This window comes from Microtus ochrogaster, chromosome 8 (genome assembly GCF_000317375.1).
Source record: "Microtus ochrogaster isolate Prairie Vole_2 chromosome 8, MicOch1.0, whole genome shotgun sequence".
In the NCBI taxonomy this organism is placed as follows: Eukaryota; Metazoa; Chordata; class Mammalia; order Rodentia; family Cricetidae; genus Microtus; species Microtus ochrogaster.
Genome location: NC_022015.1, coordinates 84,184,766 through 84,204,639, shown reverse-complemented (window position 1 = coordinate 84,204,639; position 19,874 = coordinate 84,184,766). Strand labels below are relative to the sequence as shown.

General features: G+C 44.4%; 2 protein-coding genes across 6 annotated transcripts in view; one reads left to right on the top strand and one right to left on the bottom strand.

Annotated features, from left to right (window-relative positions):
* The window catches only part of Tdrd1 (tudor domain containing 1), a 39,795-nt gene extending 27,561 nt beyond the window's left edge, over positions 1-12,234 (bottom strand). The window contains exons 1-5 of the mRNA XM_005352526.3: positions 11,913-12,234; positions 9,041-9,099; positions 3,121-3,274; positions 1,558-1,663; positions 768-831 (exon numbers count right to left, since the gene is read on the bottom strand). Coding sequence (XP_005352583.1) covers positions 768-831; positions 1,558-1,663; positions 3,121-3,274; positions 9,041-9,099; positions 11,913-12,216 — 687 coding nt within the window. The 5' untranslated portion in view covers positions 12,217-12,234. The remainder of the gene's footprint in view (positions 1-767; positions 832-1,557; positions 1,664-3,120; positions 3,275-9,040; positions 9,100-11,912) is intronic.
* A 7,343-nt stretch (positions 12,235-19,577) lies between these two features.
* The window catches only part of Ccdc186 (coiled-coil domain containing 186), a 34,857-nt gene continuing 34,560 nt past the window's right edge, over positions 19,578-19,874 (top strand). For 3 of the 5 annotated variants that reach the window (XM_026781223.1, XM_026781222.1, XM_026781221.1), the window contains exon 1: positions 19,582-19,784. The gene's annotated coding sequence lies outside the window, so the exon portion shown is untranslated. Of the gene's footprint in view, positions 19,785-19,874 lie in introns of all 5 variants that reach the window. The other 2 variants (XM_026781226.1, XM_026781225.1) reach the window with 2 other exon arrangements.

Sequence of the window (19,874 nt, the reverse complement as noted above, 5' to 3'; positions counted from 1 at the left end):
AGCACAGAGCCGCCTTCCACAGGCGGGCACACAGCACAGAGCCGCCTTCCACAGGCGGGCACACAGCACAGGGCTCCAACACAGGAGCATGAGTGACAGCAAAATAACCTTCAGGTAGTTACACAGATCAATCCATGCAACATTTAAGAATATTTATTCCAGTGTTTGAAATAGACTCACTCCACAATGCAGGCTGGCCTGAAACTATGTAGCCATAGCTAACCTAGAACTCAAAGCTGTCTTCCTGCCTCAGTCTCTCAAGTGCTGGGTTTGCAGCCACTATATCTGGTAATATTTAAAAGTTAAAATGTTTACCTGTTATATTTTGAAATTGCTGTAAAAAAATTTTTCAGTAGAAGGTAACAGCAGCTACAGAGAAATGAGAATTCTCTATGAATACGAATAGGACACAATGGTAGTGAAAATGCTGTGGTCCAGATAGTTCCCTAAATGGAGGAGAGCTAACAACACAGGAGAGACCCACGGACAGAGAACCTGAGCTGGCAGGGCCATAAAGCACGGGCTCTGCAGTCGTCCTCACTCTGAACAGGCACAGGACTGTCTGGAGAATATTTTGGGGAAAGACTAGAAATAAACAATCCTCAAGCAGCCACATCATCCCACCACCACTGGGTATGGAATTATTGGGGTTTTGTTTTGTTTAGAAATAACTACAAGCATGATGTAGATGTTCAAAGTATCTTAGCTTGCTAAGTCTTCTTCATAAAAGAGGGTTATTTAAAATTTAATGCCAAAAAAAATCCTACCTCATTTTTCACTTCAGTGGTCTTTGTTTCAAATGGTGATTTATTATCTTCCAGCTTGTGCAAACTGAAATAAGACAGCTGATTAATATATACAGTTCAAAGAAAGGGGTCATAAATCTCAATTTTGTTAAAATTCTCAATCAACAAAATTTAAGAGGTCAAAAGCTTGCAGAGAGTGATGTTGATAGCAGAAAGCAGCAGACCTGAGATGCCCAGGAAAAGCTCCACAATGGGTGTGTGCACCACATCTCCTCTAAAGACCTCAAAAGACAAGGCCTAGAGCAGCCCAGGCTTCCAGGTCCTTGTCTGTAGCATGCACATAGTCCTTGCATCCCTGTAAACTTGGCCACACCTCCTGAGGCACTGTGAGGCTGCAACACTACCATCCAGAACACACACAACAAGTGGGTGCTGTCAAATTCTAGCCATGAGAAATCCACTCGAGGGCCTGGAGTCGGCTGAGTGGTTAAGAGCACTTGTTCTTGCAAAGGACCCAGGTTCAATTTACAGCACCCAAATGGAAGTTCACTACTTCCTTGCACATCAGACACACATGTGGTGTACAAACAAACACACAAAATAATAAAATGAATCCAAAATAGAAAATCCATTGAGTTTCTAAACCTTGCTAAGCACTAGCTAGTGCTTCAGACTCACAAGCGGGGCTGGCAGGGGGTGGTGAAATCACACCACGCATGTACATAGCTTGGGCTTGCCTAATTCATTAAATCCCCGTCCATCAAAACAACATGTGCTCACTGACCCAGAAAATAGAAGCAGCAGTGCTCACCTCTGCTGCACCGGTCTGCATATGGTGCTGTGGGAAGACCAGTCCCTCCTCTGACAGGCTGTGGAGCAGTAGTATGTCTGCTTGCACTGGGAACACCTCAGCGACCCTGAAGAGCACAGTCCGTCTCAGTTAAAGAGCGTGGCTGCAGAGACACCTCAGTGTGACGATGAGCAATGACTGCTCTTCCGAGGACCCAGGTTTGATTCCCTTCATCCACGTGGTGGTGGCTTGCAGCCCTCTACAGAACTCCAGTTCCAAGGGATATATACTGCCCTCTTCTGGTGTCCTCAGGAAACGTGTGTACATGGAAAACAGACACTTAAAAGGCAAAATGCCCTCCCCACACACAAAAACCAACCTTTTTTTAAAATGAAAGAAATACACACAAAACACTGATGAGTTGAGGTTGATCAGATATCACAATGATAATCACCAAGAAAGACCATGCAGACCCTGGGCTGCTCAAGTCAGGCCTTCGGAGGCCTTTTCAGACTCTCGAAAGCAGAAAGAACAAGGGTGAAAGTGAGTGCAGGCTCAAGCTGGAGACGCAAACATCTCAGGAGAGCCTGGAACACACACTGAAATGAGAGCTGGAGGCGCAGGGTTGCAGGAGGACATGGCAGGTGCAGGAAAGGATTTCTCGTGTGACATTAAAGACAAAATGGGGAAGCATCACACAGGAGACACAGGGACACCTCTGAAATAAAATCCTACCAGCCCCCAGGTGGAAGAAAACAACCTAAAATTAAAAAACAAAAAGATCTTAAATGCTTCAACTCTAAAAATGAAAAAAATTAAAAAGCTAAATTTCCAAGTAGCCAGTAAGCTTATGGGAAATTTGTCAGGTCCTGAGGTGACTACAAACCAGAACAAGGAGCCACATCGCCCACCACGAGGAAGGCTTTCACTAGACCAACACCACCACCGACAAAGACACTGGGCGAGCAGAACTCATGGCCATGGAAGCGACTGGGAAATGCTCTGTGGTTCCTCTTTGACTCACGTCTTCCACTCCCAGGGGGAGACTCAGAGGCCTCCACAGCCTGGGACAAAGGGCTAAGAGCTCTGTTCACCAGAACCAAAAGCTCGACCTGAGTACAACATCTCTTCCCAGGAACAGACAACCTGTCAAAACTCCACATTCTATACAACAAAGGTGTACAGGCATCTGTTCATCATAGCACATAAACTGTAAACCACCATAAACACCATGAAACAGTCATACAATCACTGCTTCTCAACACACACAGATAACTGGGACGTAGATTAATCTGATAGTCATTCTAAATGAAATAACACGTAAACAAATGGGCCTAGGCCGTGCAATTCTATTATGTGACACTGTGTAGCACAATTGTCTGGGTGGGACTAGAATGGTGGGAAGGGACAAGACAGCAGGTTCTGAGACTAGAGATATCTATCTTAAGATGTATGTCTGCACTTCAGGACATGTGATAACTGAGTAAGAAGGCAGGAAGAACAGGAAGGAGGAAGAGCAACAGGCGCTGGAGAGGACGAGCACACATTACACACACCATTACAGTCAGTGTGTCCAGTGCTTACCAAACAGGCCGCAGCGGTGGCAAGTGGTCGACCTAAGGGGCGGTCCTAGAGAGCTGAAGAGCGACTCGTTACTTACAGACAGGGCTTTCTCAAATGACTTGCGGGGTTTGTTTGGTTTTCCAGGAGACACATTATTATTATTATTGCTGGGCTTCTAGGAAGAACAAAGAACAGCAAGGTTACAATGTATCCTCAGCACTACACGTGGGACAGCCTTGCTGCTAACAGTGTAGGTAAGAGTTTCACAAACAATTGAAACCCTAAACTTAGCATACAAATCAAGCACAAAGTCAACTCTGACAGGGAGCATAGACAACACTAATTATTCTCAACTGGTAAAATGATGACCCCCCCCCACAAGTTGTGTAGAAATAATATAAAATTTACACTAACCAAAGGTATGTACCAATCAAAACTACGTTATGAAGCATTCAATTAACCCACAAGAATGTAAGGGAAACATGAATGGCAGAAGTAAGATGTCAATATGTATAAATGGATAAATGAGGCATCACTGAAATATATCTTGTATAAGAAATTCAAGTAGTAGAAAGATGGAATATTACCTCATGACTATAAATTAACAGAGACCAGGGGACAATCTATTACTATCAGATAAAAGATTACATTACAAAAGAGATAATTTCCACAGAGGATGGATATGATCAAATGGTCAGTCCACAAGATGACCTCACATAGCCCTAGGTTTGTATGGGGTCAACAGCAGAGCTCCTCAATACGAAGCAAAACTGAGAAGAGAAAGGCCGTCAGTGAGATTTAAATGTTCTCTCTCAACAACTGATGGACTAGACAGAAAAAGAGCAAGAATCAAAACTCAGCATCACATCAGTCAGCAGGCCCTGCCCGGATGAACAAACAAGGGCAGACATGCCTTCTCTTCATGTGCTAAGCAAGCACTAGCAGCAAGCCTGAAACCTGCTTTAAATCAAACTACAACTTGAGAATAAGGGAAGGGACACAGCTCAATAGTGTGTGTCTTCTGCGCACACATTCATGAGAGCCAGCTTCCTTCCATCTCCAGCACAAGAAAAGAGGCACGCAGCTAAGAAAGGATGGCTGAACAGAAGCCACACAACACACTCCAGCTGGGAACAAGTGCTCAGAAGGCACTAAGTTTATCATGCCAAACACTTGGACACTCAAAAACACTCTTAATAATGTGTGCGTCTCAGAGGACAAGTTAAGGCATACTGGACAGAAAAAGAAATACAGGTTATCAAAAGTTATGGGACACTTTGAAGCTCCACTGAGAGAAAAACCGAGAGCAAAAGCCCCAAGTCAACAAGCTGATGTCTCCAAAGGCGGCAATAAAGTGAACGACAACTGGACTACACATCCTGCAAGCATCGCACAGCCAATCCTGGGAAGACTAGACTCAGCATACATAAGCATTGATTAGACAAGTAGCAGGGCCAATTTTAAACATTTATAAACCAAGAACATGAAGTAATTTGAACAGAGTTATAAATATTAATAAAATTCTATCACCGTTTTAAGACCCCCAAAAGAAATGACAAAATCCAAGCTAATTTCACTAGGGAATTCTACCAAATATTTCAGTAACAAAAATAATGTACAGCTTCATTTTGAGGAAACAGAAGCAAACATCTTTCTTTTTATCGAGGTCAATATTTCATTGGTATCAACCAAAGAGTAAAAAGTTAATATTCCATAACCACATGTTACAATATCTTAATTGTAGTAAGGAGGTCACTAGTTAGTTCCTGGCCACTTAGCCTCCAAATAATCACATAGAAACTGTATTTTTTAAATCACTGCTTGGCCCATTAGCTCTAGCTTCTTATTGGCTAACTCTTACATCTTAGTTTAACCCATCTCCATTAATCTGTGCATTATCTACCAGCAAAGTTTCAGCACATCTGTCTCCTCTGGCAGCTCCATGGCTTTTCTCTGACTCCGCCTTCTTTCTCCCAGCATTCAGCATAGTTTTCCCCACCTAGCTCTGTTCCCCTATAGCTCTGCTATTGGCCCAAAGCAGTGCCTTTATTTATCTATGGTGATCACAGCATACAGAGGGAAATCCCACATCAAGAGATTAATGTAATCCACAAAAATAACAGACTAAAATATCTGTCACTGTATTAATCACTACAGTAAATACATTTGATTCCTAGAATAGATGACTTCAGCAAAGACAAGATGAAGTAGAAAGTTCTGTCATTTCTGCTTCTTAGCAATGAGCTCAAGAACAAATAAATTGACTCAAACATTCCTCAGCATAAATCTAACTCAAGATTTAACACACAGAAGCTGAAACCAGCAAAACTAAAGAAATCAAAGACTACAAATGGACACACACATCTGTGGGTCAGAAGATTCAGTACAGAAGAGGTGTCTAACTCCATCAGATGATACATTTAATGCTATCTTGGCAAATCAGAGCAGTATTACTTTGTAGATATGGGAATGAGAGTATTCTAATCAGTCTATTTAAAGGCAAAGAAACTTAGAATCTTGAAAAGCAAAATAAAGTTGAAGTATCAATGCAATTCAGGACTTATCTGTCTATGTGACCATGGTCCCAGCAGGAGAACAGAGAACAAGTGGAAAGCAATGAACACAGATTCTCTATGGCATCTATAACTTCAAAAACATCCTCAACTGACTTCACTAATTTGCAGACAACCAAGAAAAGCTAGCCTTCCCACGAAGAGCAGCAGGACAACAGAACACCTCCAAACAAGACAGAGTGACACAAGCCAAGCTCATTAAGCAAACTGAGTCAGAAGGGATTAAAATATAAAACCATGAAATGTTCTCGAGAGGAACATGCCTAAGTTATCTACAGTAGCAAAGAGTTTGCACCCAACACACACACACACACACACACACACACACACACACACACACACACACACACACACTTGGATTCTGAAGCATAAAAACAGTTTTTAAAACTTAAGTTAAAAAACATAAATTATCCAAATAGAAAATGGAAAAGAGATAAACATTTCTCCAATGCATATTGTACACTGACTTTTCACCAGATAAAATACTAAAATCCAGCCCAATCGCCAAAGAATTACCCAGAGAGAGAAAAACCTGTAGTAGAATTCCTTGGAGAAAACATTCTCAAAATGACTATAGAACTCGGATAGCCAGGGTTGAAGGAGGGGCAGGTGATGTGGGATTCCTGTCTGTATGCTATGAATACCATTGGTTAATAAAGAAACTGCTTTGAGCCTATAGCAGAGCAGGGCAAAAAGAGCTAGGCAGCGGGGGGAGGGTAGATGGGGGCAGACTAAACGCAAAGTGGGGAGAAAGAAGGCAGAGTAAGAGAGAAGCCAAGGGAGCCGGACAGAACTTGACCCGGTAAGCCACAGCCACATGGCAATACACAGATTACTAGAAATGGGTTAAATTAATAAGAGTTAGCCAATAAGAAGTTAGAGCTAATGGGCCAAGCAGTGATTTAATTAATACAGTTTCTGTGTGGTTATTTTTGTTCTGGGCTGCCAGGAAAAACAGACAGCCTCCCACAACAAATTGGCACGCCAACATGGTTGACTACGACTAAAATCCACTTAAAACCCGAGAGTGTTTGGGAAGAAATTCTAGGCAGAAAAAAAAAAAAAACCAAACCAAACCACCCGAGTTAGGCACAGCTTAACACTGGGGCTCCTTTAAGAGGGGTTTTCCTGATTCAACGGTAGCAGGAAAAAAAAAAGCCACACAGTTTAGAAAGGGCAGCTTTCTGGGCTGTGCTGCCAGTGTGAACTCTGGCTCTTTCAGGAGGCCGAGCACTTGAATGGGGTTTGAGAGCAGCATGCAGCAAGTCACCTGGTGGCAGGATGGGCCAACTGGTTACCAGAGTTGAGGTGGTAAGGACGACTCCCACCCAACAGTCTCAGAGGCAGAGAATGGAGCTCCACCATGTCAGACTGGGCAGAACCAAGGGCAAAGCACTCTTAGAAGTGCTGAGCCTTTTAAGAAGCACTCCTGGACATATAAGAATTACAGATACACAATAGGACAGATTCAGACATAAAAGACCTCTAAATGATTCACAGTGTGTTTAAAAAATGTACACAGGCTTGGGAGAGAGAAGACAGTAAATGTTAATATAAAAGAGCACAGACAGCCATAGATTAAAGGAGTAAAAGTAATAGAGTAAGAAAAATAAGCCATGTAAAGGTGGAGAATTCACAGAGTCCAGATTATGTATATTATTGTGTTTTCTTTGAATTTTTTGACTATGAAGGAGCCAAGTACAGAGAGACACTTCATTGTATGGATTGCTAAGCTAAGCCAACATATATACCAACATATATATTTTAAAGGTTTCTTGAGTTCAAAATTTGGGTCTAAGAATTTGTTGCTTTGGAAAAGGGGTGGTTCTTTTGTTTCCACAGAAGATGAGAACCTGTGGATTAATTCTAGACTAATCAAGACCCCTGAAAGGTCATCATGTATACCCCCCAAAATACTTCACCCAACAAAAAGCAGGAAGCAGTTTGGAGATAACTACACCCATATTCCCAAAAATGTAAACATTTATAGACAATATAAGGGGGCATATGCTATAGAGATTTGTATTGGTGTGGATCTTGGTTTATTGATGCAAATTTTAGCTCAATTCTGTTATATGTATATTTCTGCTCTTGATTGAGGTATTGTTTTTGTGTAGCTCATCTAAAAATGTAATGTATAATTAAGAAGTATAGGTTAATAGATAATTATCTATAATAGTCAAGCTTGTAGTCATGTTAGTTAGGTTTTCTAGATATATAGAGATATATTTCAGTTAAATAGGTAATCTTCAAATATTTCAGAGACCGTCAGAATATAGCGTTTAAAGATTTAAGAATTTAGGACTTTTCATGACAGTGAGACACATCTGCTCCGAGCAGCACCAATTGCTTCAAGAGGAGGATGGGCATCGAAGAAACTCCTTTAGGAGTTTGCTATCCATTTGGGCAAGAAACTGCTCTTGCCTGGACTGCTTGATGCTATGCTGTATGAACTGGACATGCAGGACCCACACAGAAATGACTGCTGAGCTTGCCTAAAGGTGAGATAATCCTTTGGGATTCCTGCTTCATGAATGAGTCTGCCAGAGATTCTGCAGGACACAGAAGAAAGTGACTGGCAAACTGCCAATAGAGGAGGACCTATCTTTGAAATTTCCTGCTTCATGGAAAAGTCTACTGGATACTATGGGCCTGTGGGCTAAATATTGGATGCCCCAACAATACAGAAGACCTTTGGGTGACTGTCCAGGCAAGATGTCGCTCTCACTTCTAGAGTTTTAGAAGTTGCTTATATGTACTTTATGTTTACTTAGGTAATAGTATACCCTTCTGGAGTCTTTGATGGAGTTGAAGAATATATAATTATAGTTTTCCTTAGTTATGATGAAAAATAAAATATATAAAATATATTTAACTAATTTTTGCTTGATAACTGTTTTATGTAATTTTACTATGTTAAATTTAAACCTTCCTTTTTTATTTAAAAAGAAAAGAGAAGGTGATGCGGGATTCCCCTCCATATGCTGTAAATGCCATTGGTTAATTAATACAGTTTCTATGTGATTATTTTGGTTCTGGGCGGCCAGGACCAACAAGCAGCCTTCTACAACAGGTGGGGCCTCTGGAGACCACCACAGAAAGGCATGTAAGGGGCCCTGCGATGATAGCAATGGTGTCTCTCAGTGCAGGCTGTGACCCTGGGGTCACCAGATAAAGGTTACACAGAACCTCACTCTAACTCCTGTCTGCATGTGAATCTACAGTTACCTGGAAAAAGAAAAAGGAATTTTCCCTAAGAAAGGTTCTAGGTTAGAGAAAAGCAAACTTGACCTTGGACCCTAAGAAAAAAAGAAATGCCTCTTTAGGAGTACAGTCCAAAAATGTCAGGATGGAAAAAAGAAACTTACAGTTTTTACTTGCTTGGGTGGTGAATTGTTTCCAAGACTTAATGGTGACACTGGGTTCCCTAGGAGAGGGAGAACACAATTCCCAGTAAATGTCAAATAGTTTTCACTTTTGATAATGTAAAACAGTATAACTCAGTGAGGCCCAAACAGCAACTCTCTCCCTAACAACCTCCCAGCTACGCTACAAAAAATGGAAACAACATCTTTTTGCGGGCAGAAAATAAGCATGTGCTAGAACCACAGGTGTGCGCATCATTTCTTGACTACTGCTTCTCCCACTGAACTTTTCTCCAGTCAGAAAGTAGGCATTCTTACACCTTTCCAACTCCACAATGTTGCAGTTTTTAAACGAATGACCTAATACGTCAGCTGGATTCCTATAAGTCGCTCCTCTACATGCAGTCACCGTGACATGTTGTTCCTATGTAGCTCAGAAAAATCCAACCTTACAGAAGGAAAGGAGCATCAAGTGATCTTCTCAGATAACAATGCTTTTCCTCTAACAGCATCAACACTCAAGTGGCAAATTAAGAGCTGGTGCTAATACACAGGAGGATTGAGTAGGGAGTAAAGGTGAGTGACTAACATTAAGGGCCATTTGAGGGGTTGGATGGAAACCTACTACTGTCAAAGCCTCTTAAAATATACACACATATGAAAGAAACTGAAAAAATAACAGGGAGGAAATGCCCCAACGTTCCCCAGCAGTGAAACCTCCTCCTCCAATGCCAGGTATGGATCCCATCTAGTTGACTGGTTGGCCAAAGGTACTCCACTCCAGACATTTCAGGGTACTGCCAACGTTACTGGCTATGCTCTACAGATGGTAAAACCCTACTACTGAACACTTACACATCACCGAGCACTTACAAGTCAAGCTGGTGCCAAACTACAGCCTTCACCCTACTCACTAGTGTTCCTCTGCCCATTACCACAGGGGAAGGCAAGCCAGTCAGCTGAAAACCCTGATGTGATACATTGTGAGAATAACCAGCTAACTACTCTGATTGGATACAAGCCCACCCCAAGAAATGGAGCCCATGCTTGACACTGCTGGGGTGGCCAAGAACCTCAAAAGCCCATGGACCTGGGGGGAAATTGTTCTACTATTTTATTGTTATGCTGAAGAAGCACAGCAATAAAATGACTCAACATTCTGCTACACCTACAGACCAGTGTCTCACTCAGCCACCACCAAAGAAGCCCTGTACAGTGGGTGTGTACTAACAGAGCACCCCACAACTGGCAACTTGCAGAGGCTTTGAAACACTGGGTCCTAAATGGATGTCTTTATCAAACTCCTCTCCTTGGGGCTCAGATCTATAAGGAAGAGGAAGTGAAAAGATTCTAAGAGTCAGAGGGGAGACCCCAAGGAAGCATTGTCTTCCAAGTCATAGCAGGCTGACACACGAACTCAGAGATTGTGGCAACATTTACCAGGCCTGCCCAAGTCCAAGTGGATGGGGGTCTCAGCACCAAGATGGGAAGTGAACTGGATCCTCCATCCCTAACCAGGAAGCTACCTGCAACTGACACCTATTTACAAAGGACCTGACTGGATAACTAACCACATGCAAGGGCAGCCCCATGCCTATTGCCTAGCAGTCAATGTCAACACAAAGTGAGTTCTCTGGTGTGTGTGCGTGTGTAGATGTTTTTTCCTGCTGCTGCTGCTGCGTGTGTGTGTGTGTGTGTGTGTGTGTTTGTCTTACTAATCTTTTGCTTGTACTTTATGGTTTCTGATTTTGTGGGTTTTTTTGAGTTTTGTGTGTTTTTTGTGCTTTTTCTTTTTTAAAAATCTCATTTACCTCTTTTCTAAAGAGGTAAGACAAAGAAGTGTGGAGTTGGGTAGGTGGGAGGATCTAGGAGGAGTTAGAAGAGGGGAAACCATATTCAGAATGTTAGATAAAAATAATTTAAAGTGTTATGTTAATACAGTGTGGAACCCCAGACCACGTCAGTAACTTCTACAGTTGCATTAGAACCAGTGGTTTCAGCTCACACATCTGTGGCCTGTTGCCATTGGAGAACACTGGCTTACTAACTTTCCAAGAGTTGTCAGAAGTTGACGTGTGAACATGTCAGATGTTCATGCCCAATGTCAATATCAACATGCATGAAGCTTGAGTGCAAGTACATGTTCCTGAGATTGTAATTTACCTAAACATTTTTTTAACTTGGTGTAAAATATTTTCTGTTCCCTTGTAGTAACAAACTCTAATCTCTAATTTTGAGAAAACGTTTGGCAAACAGCTAAGTCTGAAGGAGGTCTGACATCCCTTTCAGGTCACAGTCCTAGGCTTTCCATCCCTCACTGGAAACTGAGAACAAGCCTTCTTTCCTTGTACAAACTACAAAAAAAAAAAAAAGACACTTCTACACAAACATGGTAATTTTCACTGTTCCATAGAAGTTTTTTTTTTCTTTTTCTTTTTTTTTTTTCACAGAGCTGGCATTTCTGGGTTTTATTAGTTTATGGCAATGAAAAATTCAAGGACCATTAGCCCAGGCTGGTGCGCTATGAGGTGAATGCAATTTGCACATCCTTAGTTTAGATTTAAGAGCCACACTGGACTGGATTAGCACAGCACTGAAAGATCATACCTCATACACTAAGAAATTAAATCCTACTAGGCCCTCCTCTCCTTAAAGAGCAAGCTCAAAGCAAATCACGTGAAACTATTAACATCCTAACTACATATCTGAGGGCTACTTTGTGCAAGGTAATTTTAAGTCAACTTCATGATTCCCATTCCAAACCAGCATGAGTCAATCTCTCCACATCCCTGAGGATCATCTGTAGCCATTCCCTCCTGTGAAATCTTTTCTGTGTTTAACGAAGCCAAGGACACTACTTGGAATTTGCACTCACCTGTGGGTACTGTCTTCCTGTCTCCTTTGGACCCACCTACTTCTCCATTGATACCAGCAGGGTTTGAAGAGACCACCGAATTGTCTTCCTGACGAGCTAAATACTGTTTGCTTTGCTCACAAAGCAAGAAACTGTTATTTTTATTTCCACTCTCTGGGCTTTTCAGTCTGAAGTTGGGGTGGTTATGCTGTGCTACAGGGCTTCTTAGTAAATCCTGTGGTGGAAGCTTGCTTTCCTTTTTCTCAAAATTAAATGGCTCTGCCATTTTACAAGTAGAGGCTTCCAAATTACTTCGTGGAATCATATTAGATGGCAATTCAACATTCACTGAAGTCTGGGGAAAGAAATACATTCAAGAGGTGAATTGAATTGTGAAAGCAGAGTAAGTCCAGGTGACTTCTTTCAAACATTATATATCAGATAATTCCTATAAACAACACCCAGCAGAGTTTACGTTGCTATCGAAGTCTTGCCTACAGTAGTACATAAACATGTCTCTATAATTATAAAGTCCAGGCTTGGCAGATCCACTTACACCAACTCAAGGGTAGGAAAAGCATGTCTCAGAGATCCACACCATTCCTTACTCTGAAGTACCAGGAACAGAAAGACCTTTCACAACGGAAATCACCACTTCCTGTGGGAAGCCTCCCCGTTCCCAGTGGAGAGGGATACGGTCTACTGCTTCAGTCGGGTTGTCACTCTGTCTTATGCCTTGCCAACTCGAGCATCACGAAGTTCCCCTTTACCCAAGAGCCCTGACTCCCCCACCTGCCTGGTCATCTTTCTCAACTCCTCTCAGCTGACCGCCAAGCTCGCTGGTTTTCTTAAGCATTCCAGCTGAGCTTCATAAACTGAAAAAAATGAATTTCTTTCAAGGACCTATGTGTGTATATTCCTCTGAAAATGCGAGACTTGCTGCAAGTTTCCATGTTTCGGTGTCTCCACAGGCCCGGGAGGCACAGCTGTAGGACACTGCTGGCTGGTTTTCCTGTCACCTGTACTCATGGCCTAGACGGAAGCCCCTGGAGTACAGTAGAGTGGCTGTGCCGTGCAGGTCGAACTGCCTTTTCTCCAAAATCTTCAAAGGGAGAAGCCAGAAACTAAATGTCATTTACAGTGGCTTTGAACAAACAGACGACAGAAAAATGCTTGAGTCCTCAAACTCCTATTTCATTTGTTTTAAATTAGATGTAGTTTAATACAATCCTGACAATACATAAAAGATAATGGACTTGGAGACCATGAATACAATCCAGCAACAGAAAAAGTTTTATGAACATGCAGCATCTAAAACACTAATCCAGATTCAAATAAGCAGATGGCCCGCGGTATTTCTGATAGACTTCCAAGCACAGTACTTCAGTGGTCTTCACCTTAGCATACACCAGTGTAACCTATGCTGTGAGTGCCCGCAAACACTGCCCCAGGCACCCCAGCCCAGACTAGAGACTTTTTCTCCTCCCAAACTTGCTCTTGCCTTCCTGGTGGCCCTGTGCATTTCAGGAGAGACATCCTTTGCAAAAGGAAAGCTTGTTTTAGAGCTGCAAAATTCAATGGCTCCAAAGAGCTCTGAAATCAGATGCAAGCCCAGCCTTCCTCATTAAGTAATACTAGTTTGCTCAAATCATTTCATCTTTCTAGGTTTCAATGACTCTGATAACTTTCTCAACACTAATCATAAGGATTAGACATGAGAGGGGATCTCAATCACCCAGGTCAAAGAAGGCTGCTTTCCAACACCCTCCTCCCTACAGAGAACAGCAAACAACTCATTTAGGATAAGGACACACACGCACACAGAGAGCAACCACTCCAGCACAGATACACACTCCTCCAACCTTTCTGTGTGCCACGAGGATGGCGTTTGCAACATTTTGCTTGCTAGCATTAAACTTGCCATCCTTCTGTCTCCACCCCAGTGCTGGTAACCTACCATGCCCAGGGGAGTTTGCACGTTTAAAACACAAGTAATCTCGGAAATATGGTATATTTTTTCACTTCTAAACATAAGTGACCTAAAGCTGAACAACCTGTCACCCCTCCACCCACCGTACCCTACTAGAGCCCAGGATCCAATTGAGAATCCGGGTCAGATACCTAATTAAGCAGTTCCCGCGATGTTGGGGAAATAAAGACACCAGAGTTGCTTTAACTCCGGAGGCTCAGTAGGAGAAACTTACTTACAGCTGGGGCCCTAGAAAAGTCTAGTGCCAAGATGTCTGATACACAGCGGGTGCGTCATCATGCCTATTAGGCCAGCAAAGGCCCTCACTTATAACCTGATAGCCCTGCAGCTGCTACAGGAGGCAAGAGGGTTTAGGCAAAGGATCTAAGCAGTCCTAATAGCATTCCAGCTGCGGCTTCAACCAAAGCACTGAATCCATGAGTCTTTGGGGGGCAAAAAAAAAAAAAAAAAAAAAAAAAAAAAAAAAAAAAACGCTACCCAAACAGCTTTTGGCACAGGGCTGTTTCCAAGCCTGCTCTGCTCACACCCCAGTTCCCAGGCCCTGGCTCCCTCTAACCCAGACAGGATCCACCCACACCCAAACCTCTCAGCTAGGCCCGAGGGTCGCCTCTGCCCTTCCAGCCTCTCCCCATGAACAGGTCCTGTGCCCGCTCAACGCCCGCCCGACTTAACGCCCGACCTCAACGTCCAGCTGCCAACTTCCGGCTCCCAACGACCCAAGCCCGAGGCCCATCTTGACGCCGCGTCCTGCACCCTGGTGCCCAGGCCTCCTGCCCTGGAAAGGGCCGAAAGGGCCTCTGACCCCGACCTGTCTCTGAAGCATGGTGGTGCTGGCGTTTGCCACAGCCCGAGCGAGGGCTAGAAGCTCCACCCGCACGCACCTACGCACGCACTCACCTCACTTTGGCGACCCAAGGCCGCCCTCGTGCCTGGCCCTGCGCCTGCGCAGCCCACGCCCACGCGCCCAGGGCTCTGATTGGAAGCAGGTGCTCGTGGTGGTGCAGGCTCAAGCACCCGAGACTCTTCTAGCTTTCTCTAGAAAGGTGTCCCCGGAGTCCCCGGGGCAAATTTCGAGAGAAAAGGCTGCCCTGAGTCACTGGGGTTGGCATTTTAGCTTTGTGAGGGTCTTTCCGTTTTCCAGCCTACTCCTTTGCGCCTGTCTCTACTGGGAAACTAAACACACCAGCCCCAAGGCGCCCAACTGAAGGCTCGCTTTTTGCGGGGGAGGGAATGGAACTTTACTAACAAATTCAGAAGAACAGCATTTCGATGAGCCTGTCATCCACTTTCAAGAGGATTCGTTGTCAATCTTGTTTGCATTTTTAGCCTGGCCACTTCTTGAATATTTAAGAGGAATTCCCAGATTTATTACTTTACTCTTTTTCCTTTTTTTTTTTATTTTGTGCCATGGCACATATGTGGAAGTGAGGGGACAACTTTTGGGAGTCAGTTCCCTTGTTTTGTTTTTTGAGACCGTGTCTCACTATGTAAGCCCTGACTGGCCTGTTGTTTGCTATGTTGACCCCGCTGTCCCTGAAGTCACCAATGATTCGCCTTCTTCTGGCACTATGATGACCAGGCTGGCCATGAACTCAGAGCTATCCACACTACTGTCGCTGGAATGCCGAGTTTAAAGGCATGGGCTATTGTTAGGTCCCAAACCCTGAACAAATGACTGAGATACCTATTTAACATATCAAATTGGACCTGACCGCCAGGTTCTCCCAATATCCCTCATTCCCTTCGGGTATGCCTAGCATACCCCATTCTCTACCCTAAATTTCTACAGCCTAGGGGCTGGGCTGCCCTTCCCTATGTAATCCAATCATTTCGGTCACCCGGTCTTTTGCCTACCCTGTACTCTCCTGATTTCCTGGCTCCCCCTCACCCCCATCCCCTTCCCTCACAAGGTCCCCACTCAGGGTCATGTTCACTCTGGACTCTCCTAGACGCCTCTGCCACTGGCTGTGCCCTCCCTCAAATCAAACAACAAAACAAACAAAAACAAGAAACCCGTCTCCACCAAACCTAGGAGCAGTCATGTCTTTCCTTTTTTATTTATTTTTTATTCAGCTGCCATACCTGACATTGCCCTTTTCATCTTTAATAGATTACTTTTAGGATAGTTTTACCCTTACAGAATGAAAAAGAAGAGGGTTTTCATGATGAAGTCACATCCAGTTTCTCCTGCTAGGACCGTGTTAGTGGGATAAGGTCTTCCCTTTTAAGGACCCATTGACATCAACCGAGGCCCATAATCTATTCAAATCCCTGCCTTGCTTCTATCCATGCTCTGAGCCAGAACCCAACATTCCGTTAGTTATCTTTCCATCAGCTCTCTCCAGACTGGCAGCTTCTGGGAGTAGCGAGCAGGCTTTTGGAAGCATGCCCCATGATCATGAAGTCTGTCTGGTCTCAAGTTTGTCTTGTGGGAGCCCACGTGTGACTCAGTTTCCATCTGGAGTCATTCTGACTTAAAGAAGTCATTTGAGTTCAAGCTTGCCTGCTCTGCTTCTTCCAGTAACCGTGAGGGCTGTGAGTAACGTCTGCGTTAGGCCACAGAAAGAGCATTTTTTTTGCCCAGATGAAAGAGCACATGGTTTCTATTAAGATTTGGGCTGGTGTACTCCAGCCAGAGGCACTCCTAGTAACAGATTAGAGGCTGCTTAGCTGAAGAAGATAATGCACCTGCTGGAGCTGCCTCCCAAGGACAGTGCAGGGAGGTGGTCAGCTGACTGTACGCCTCTTTGTTCTGCCTTTTGGCTGTATTTAGTATATATGCTGGCTGAGGAATATACTTGGGGCTGTTTGGTACTGGCCTCGGTCCTCCCAGTCTATCCTATGTTTCTGTCTTCATTTCTCTTGATCGAACATTTCCTCAGCCCCGGCATCCCCTCTCAGGGAACCCCCATCTGATGTATGCTGGATTGGGCTCCGACAAGTTCTCATGATCGGGAGAGAGTATGAGTTGTCTGGAAGACCATGGAGGCAAAGTGACATTTTTATTGTAGGATAGCTGTCGGACACGGTCAAGAGACTGAGGCATGGTGAACAGTGCCTTGGGGAGCTGTGAGAGAGGCTCCAAGAACAAAGGCAGAGGGCTTTACCTCAGCTGCACTTTGTTCCCTGGATTATTCTGGGACGTGATTTTGTGCCTCCTGTGTTAGACATTCACATTCAATTTATAAGGCATGTTTGTTCTTGTTGGACACTATAACATAGCTGTGGAACCCAGTCTGGTCAGCGCACCCCAGCTCTGGATATGGCCTCTGCCTTGCTTTCGTGTTTTCCCAGATAGAATCTACAGTACGGGCCAGGCATTGTGTTCAAATGGCCTGTCCTGAGAGAGTTCTGAGAAAGGGCTGTTCAGTCATTTATTTACAGGTTTTTCTGATCATCCTTCTCTGAATGCGAACAGCCTTCCTCAGACCACTGCTCTGTTACGTTTGCGTATAGAAGTGCACTGCAGCCAAAAGGAAGGTTGTCTGTTGTGTGATTTTTTTACTGTTGGCTTTTTGAGGGGCCCACTATCAGCTCTCAAATAAATCATACACCGAGGTTTATTCTTAGTTATGAATGCCCAGCCTTAGCTTGACTTGTTTCTTGCCAGTTTTTCTAACCTAAATTAACCCAGCTACCTCTTGCCTCTGGACTTTTATCTTTCTGTTTCTGTGCACTATCGTTTACTTCTTTCTCCATGGTTTGTTGTGTAGCTAGGTGGCTGGTCCCTGGTGCCCGACTCTCCTTGCTCTCTCTCCTTTGCACCTTGCTGTCCTCAGATTTCTCCTTCTATTTATCCTGTCTGCCAGCCCTGCCTATCCTTGCTCCTGCCTCACCACTGGCCGTTCATCTCTTTATTAGGACCATCAGGTGTTTTAGACAGGCACCGTAACACAGCTCCACAGAGTTGAACAGATGCAGCGTAACCAAAATCACACACCTGAAAATAATCTTCCCCAACAGTTGTTACAACTTTAGATTGCTGTCTGTTCCATTCTTTCAGGTCTCAGATCCCAGGTCCAGCAGACAAGAGCTGCACAGGTTGACGAAAACCGACAGATATCAAATACACATTTTATGAATGTGATTTATGATCATGGTAGCAGGTTTGATCATATAGCTGATGTAGTATTTATTACATTTCTCCCCTATAAAGTTTTCCCTTTCTACATGGTGTGCCGTGGGAGAAGTCATTACTGTTACACATTTCTTGCCCCAAACTTGGAGTCAGGCCTTGTAACTTTTCAAACAAGGCACATTTGGTGGGAAACAGAGATCTGGAAAGCAGGGCAGTTCTTTAGGCTGTTCTTTTCGGTAGACACTTTCACATCCAAGGACTAAATTCCAGGCCTTGTCCATGCTAGGCTAATGTGGCAACCCTGACTTCTTCAAAAAACAAACAAAAAACCAGTTTCATTTGGGGTATTTCTAAATCCAAATATAAGACTGCAATATTTCTATCTCATTCCTCTGGTTTTACATCATCATTTCTTTTCTTTTATGGTTAAGACAAATTAGCTCCCCAAGCATACTCGATGTGTTTTATTACTAGTTATAAAATCAGAAATACATTTCAAAAATTACGCTAGCGTTTCTCCTGACAATGTGAGCACAGAAATGGTATCCACTCTTCTTTCGCTTTGTAATAACACACCTCACTAGTAATGTTCACCCAATTTGTTTTTAAAGCCAAACAATTCTTTTCCTATGCATGTATGTATGCATGCAAGTATGTATTTAGAGACAGGGACTCCAGGAGGTAAAGCTCAAAGGGCTTCCACTCCACCTTCCCAGTGTCTGGATAACAGGTGTAAGCCACGACTCCCTACTCAACCCAACAATCTGTCATTGGCATCTTCATTGCAAAATGTGCTGTAACATTAGCGTCATTTACAGAGGGAGGCGTCATTTTCTTATCAAAAAGACACTGGCGTTGCATTTTTTCCTCCCCAGCAATTATGAAAGTAGTTTAACAGGAGTTAAGTTATGCTTTTCAAACTTGCCATTGAAGACGAGTCTTAATTTTCACTCACGATTTATGTCTACACGGTCCTATACTTTAAAACATCTTTTCTTTGGCAGAGGTGGTTTGCAAAACCTACAGACTGAAACTGCTCGCTTTCCTTCCTTCCCCAAACTGGGCTTGGTCTATAATTAACACCCTTCTTGCAGCCAAGCAACCTTCTGGGACACTCAGCCAGGAGCCCTAGGTCCTCCCCAAAGAGACATATGCATTAACAGGTTATTAGTAAACGATGGTATCGGGTGAAGATTCCAAGTCAAGGGTGTCATGCAACAGCTGCCGAGATCTCTCACTCACAGGTAGGTTGCTCCTGCCAACTTGGCTCACTCACGTCCAGTGCAAAGTTTGCCCCTTCACAACCGGGAAGCCACATCTCGGTTCTCTTTTTATTACTTTATGCCACTGACTCACTACGTGACCGGCCAAAGGGTGAGGAGGGAAGATGGCAAGAGTCCTTCCTACCGACACAAAGCCACGGGCTTGGAGAGGGAAGGGCACGGAAGCTCTTGCAAGGGCAGGCGTAGGTACGAGGTACGCGGAAAGGTCTCTAGGAGCCCCGGGACAGGAGGGAAAGCCACGCCCACCCCCAGGTACCTAGCGTCACGCTGCCCGCGCCGCGCCGATTGGCTCCTCCCAGGAACCCCGCCCCCTCAGCTGTAGCCGCGCCGGCTTCGGCGTCGCCGCCATCTTTGTTGATGTGTCAGCTCCTCGGGGGTGTTTTGGGGGGAACCCTGGGCTGAGAGGCAGCGGTCGGCCGCGATCTCCACGCCTAACTTCCTTGCTCACCCCGTGTCCGCGGGACCCCGCCATGGAGACTCTGGCCCCGGAGCCGGAGCTTCATCGGCCTCGTTAGGGTGCGGCCCGAGCCGGGCGACGGACGGTGAGTGGTCGAGGGGCGTCCGGGGCTCGGCGGGGGACTCGCGGGGGGCTCGGCGGGGACTCGCGGGGGGCTCGGCGGGGACTCGCGGGG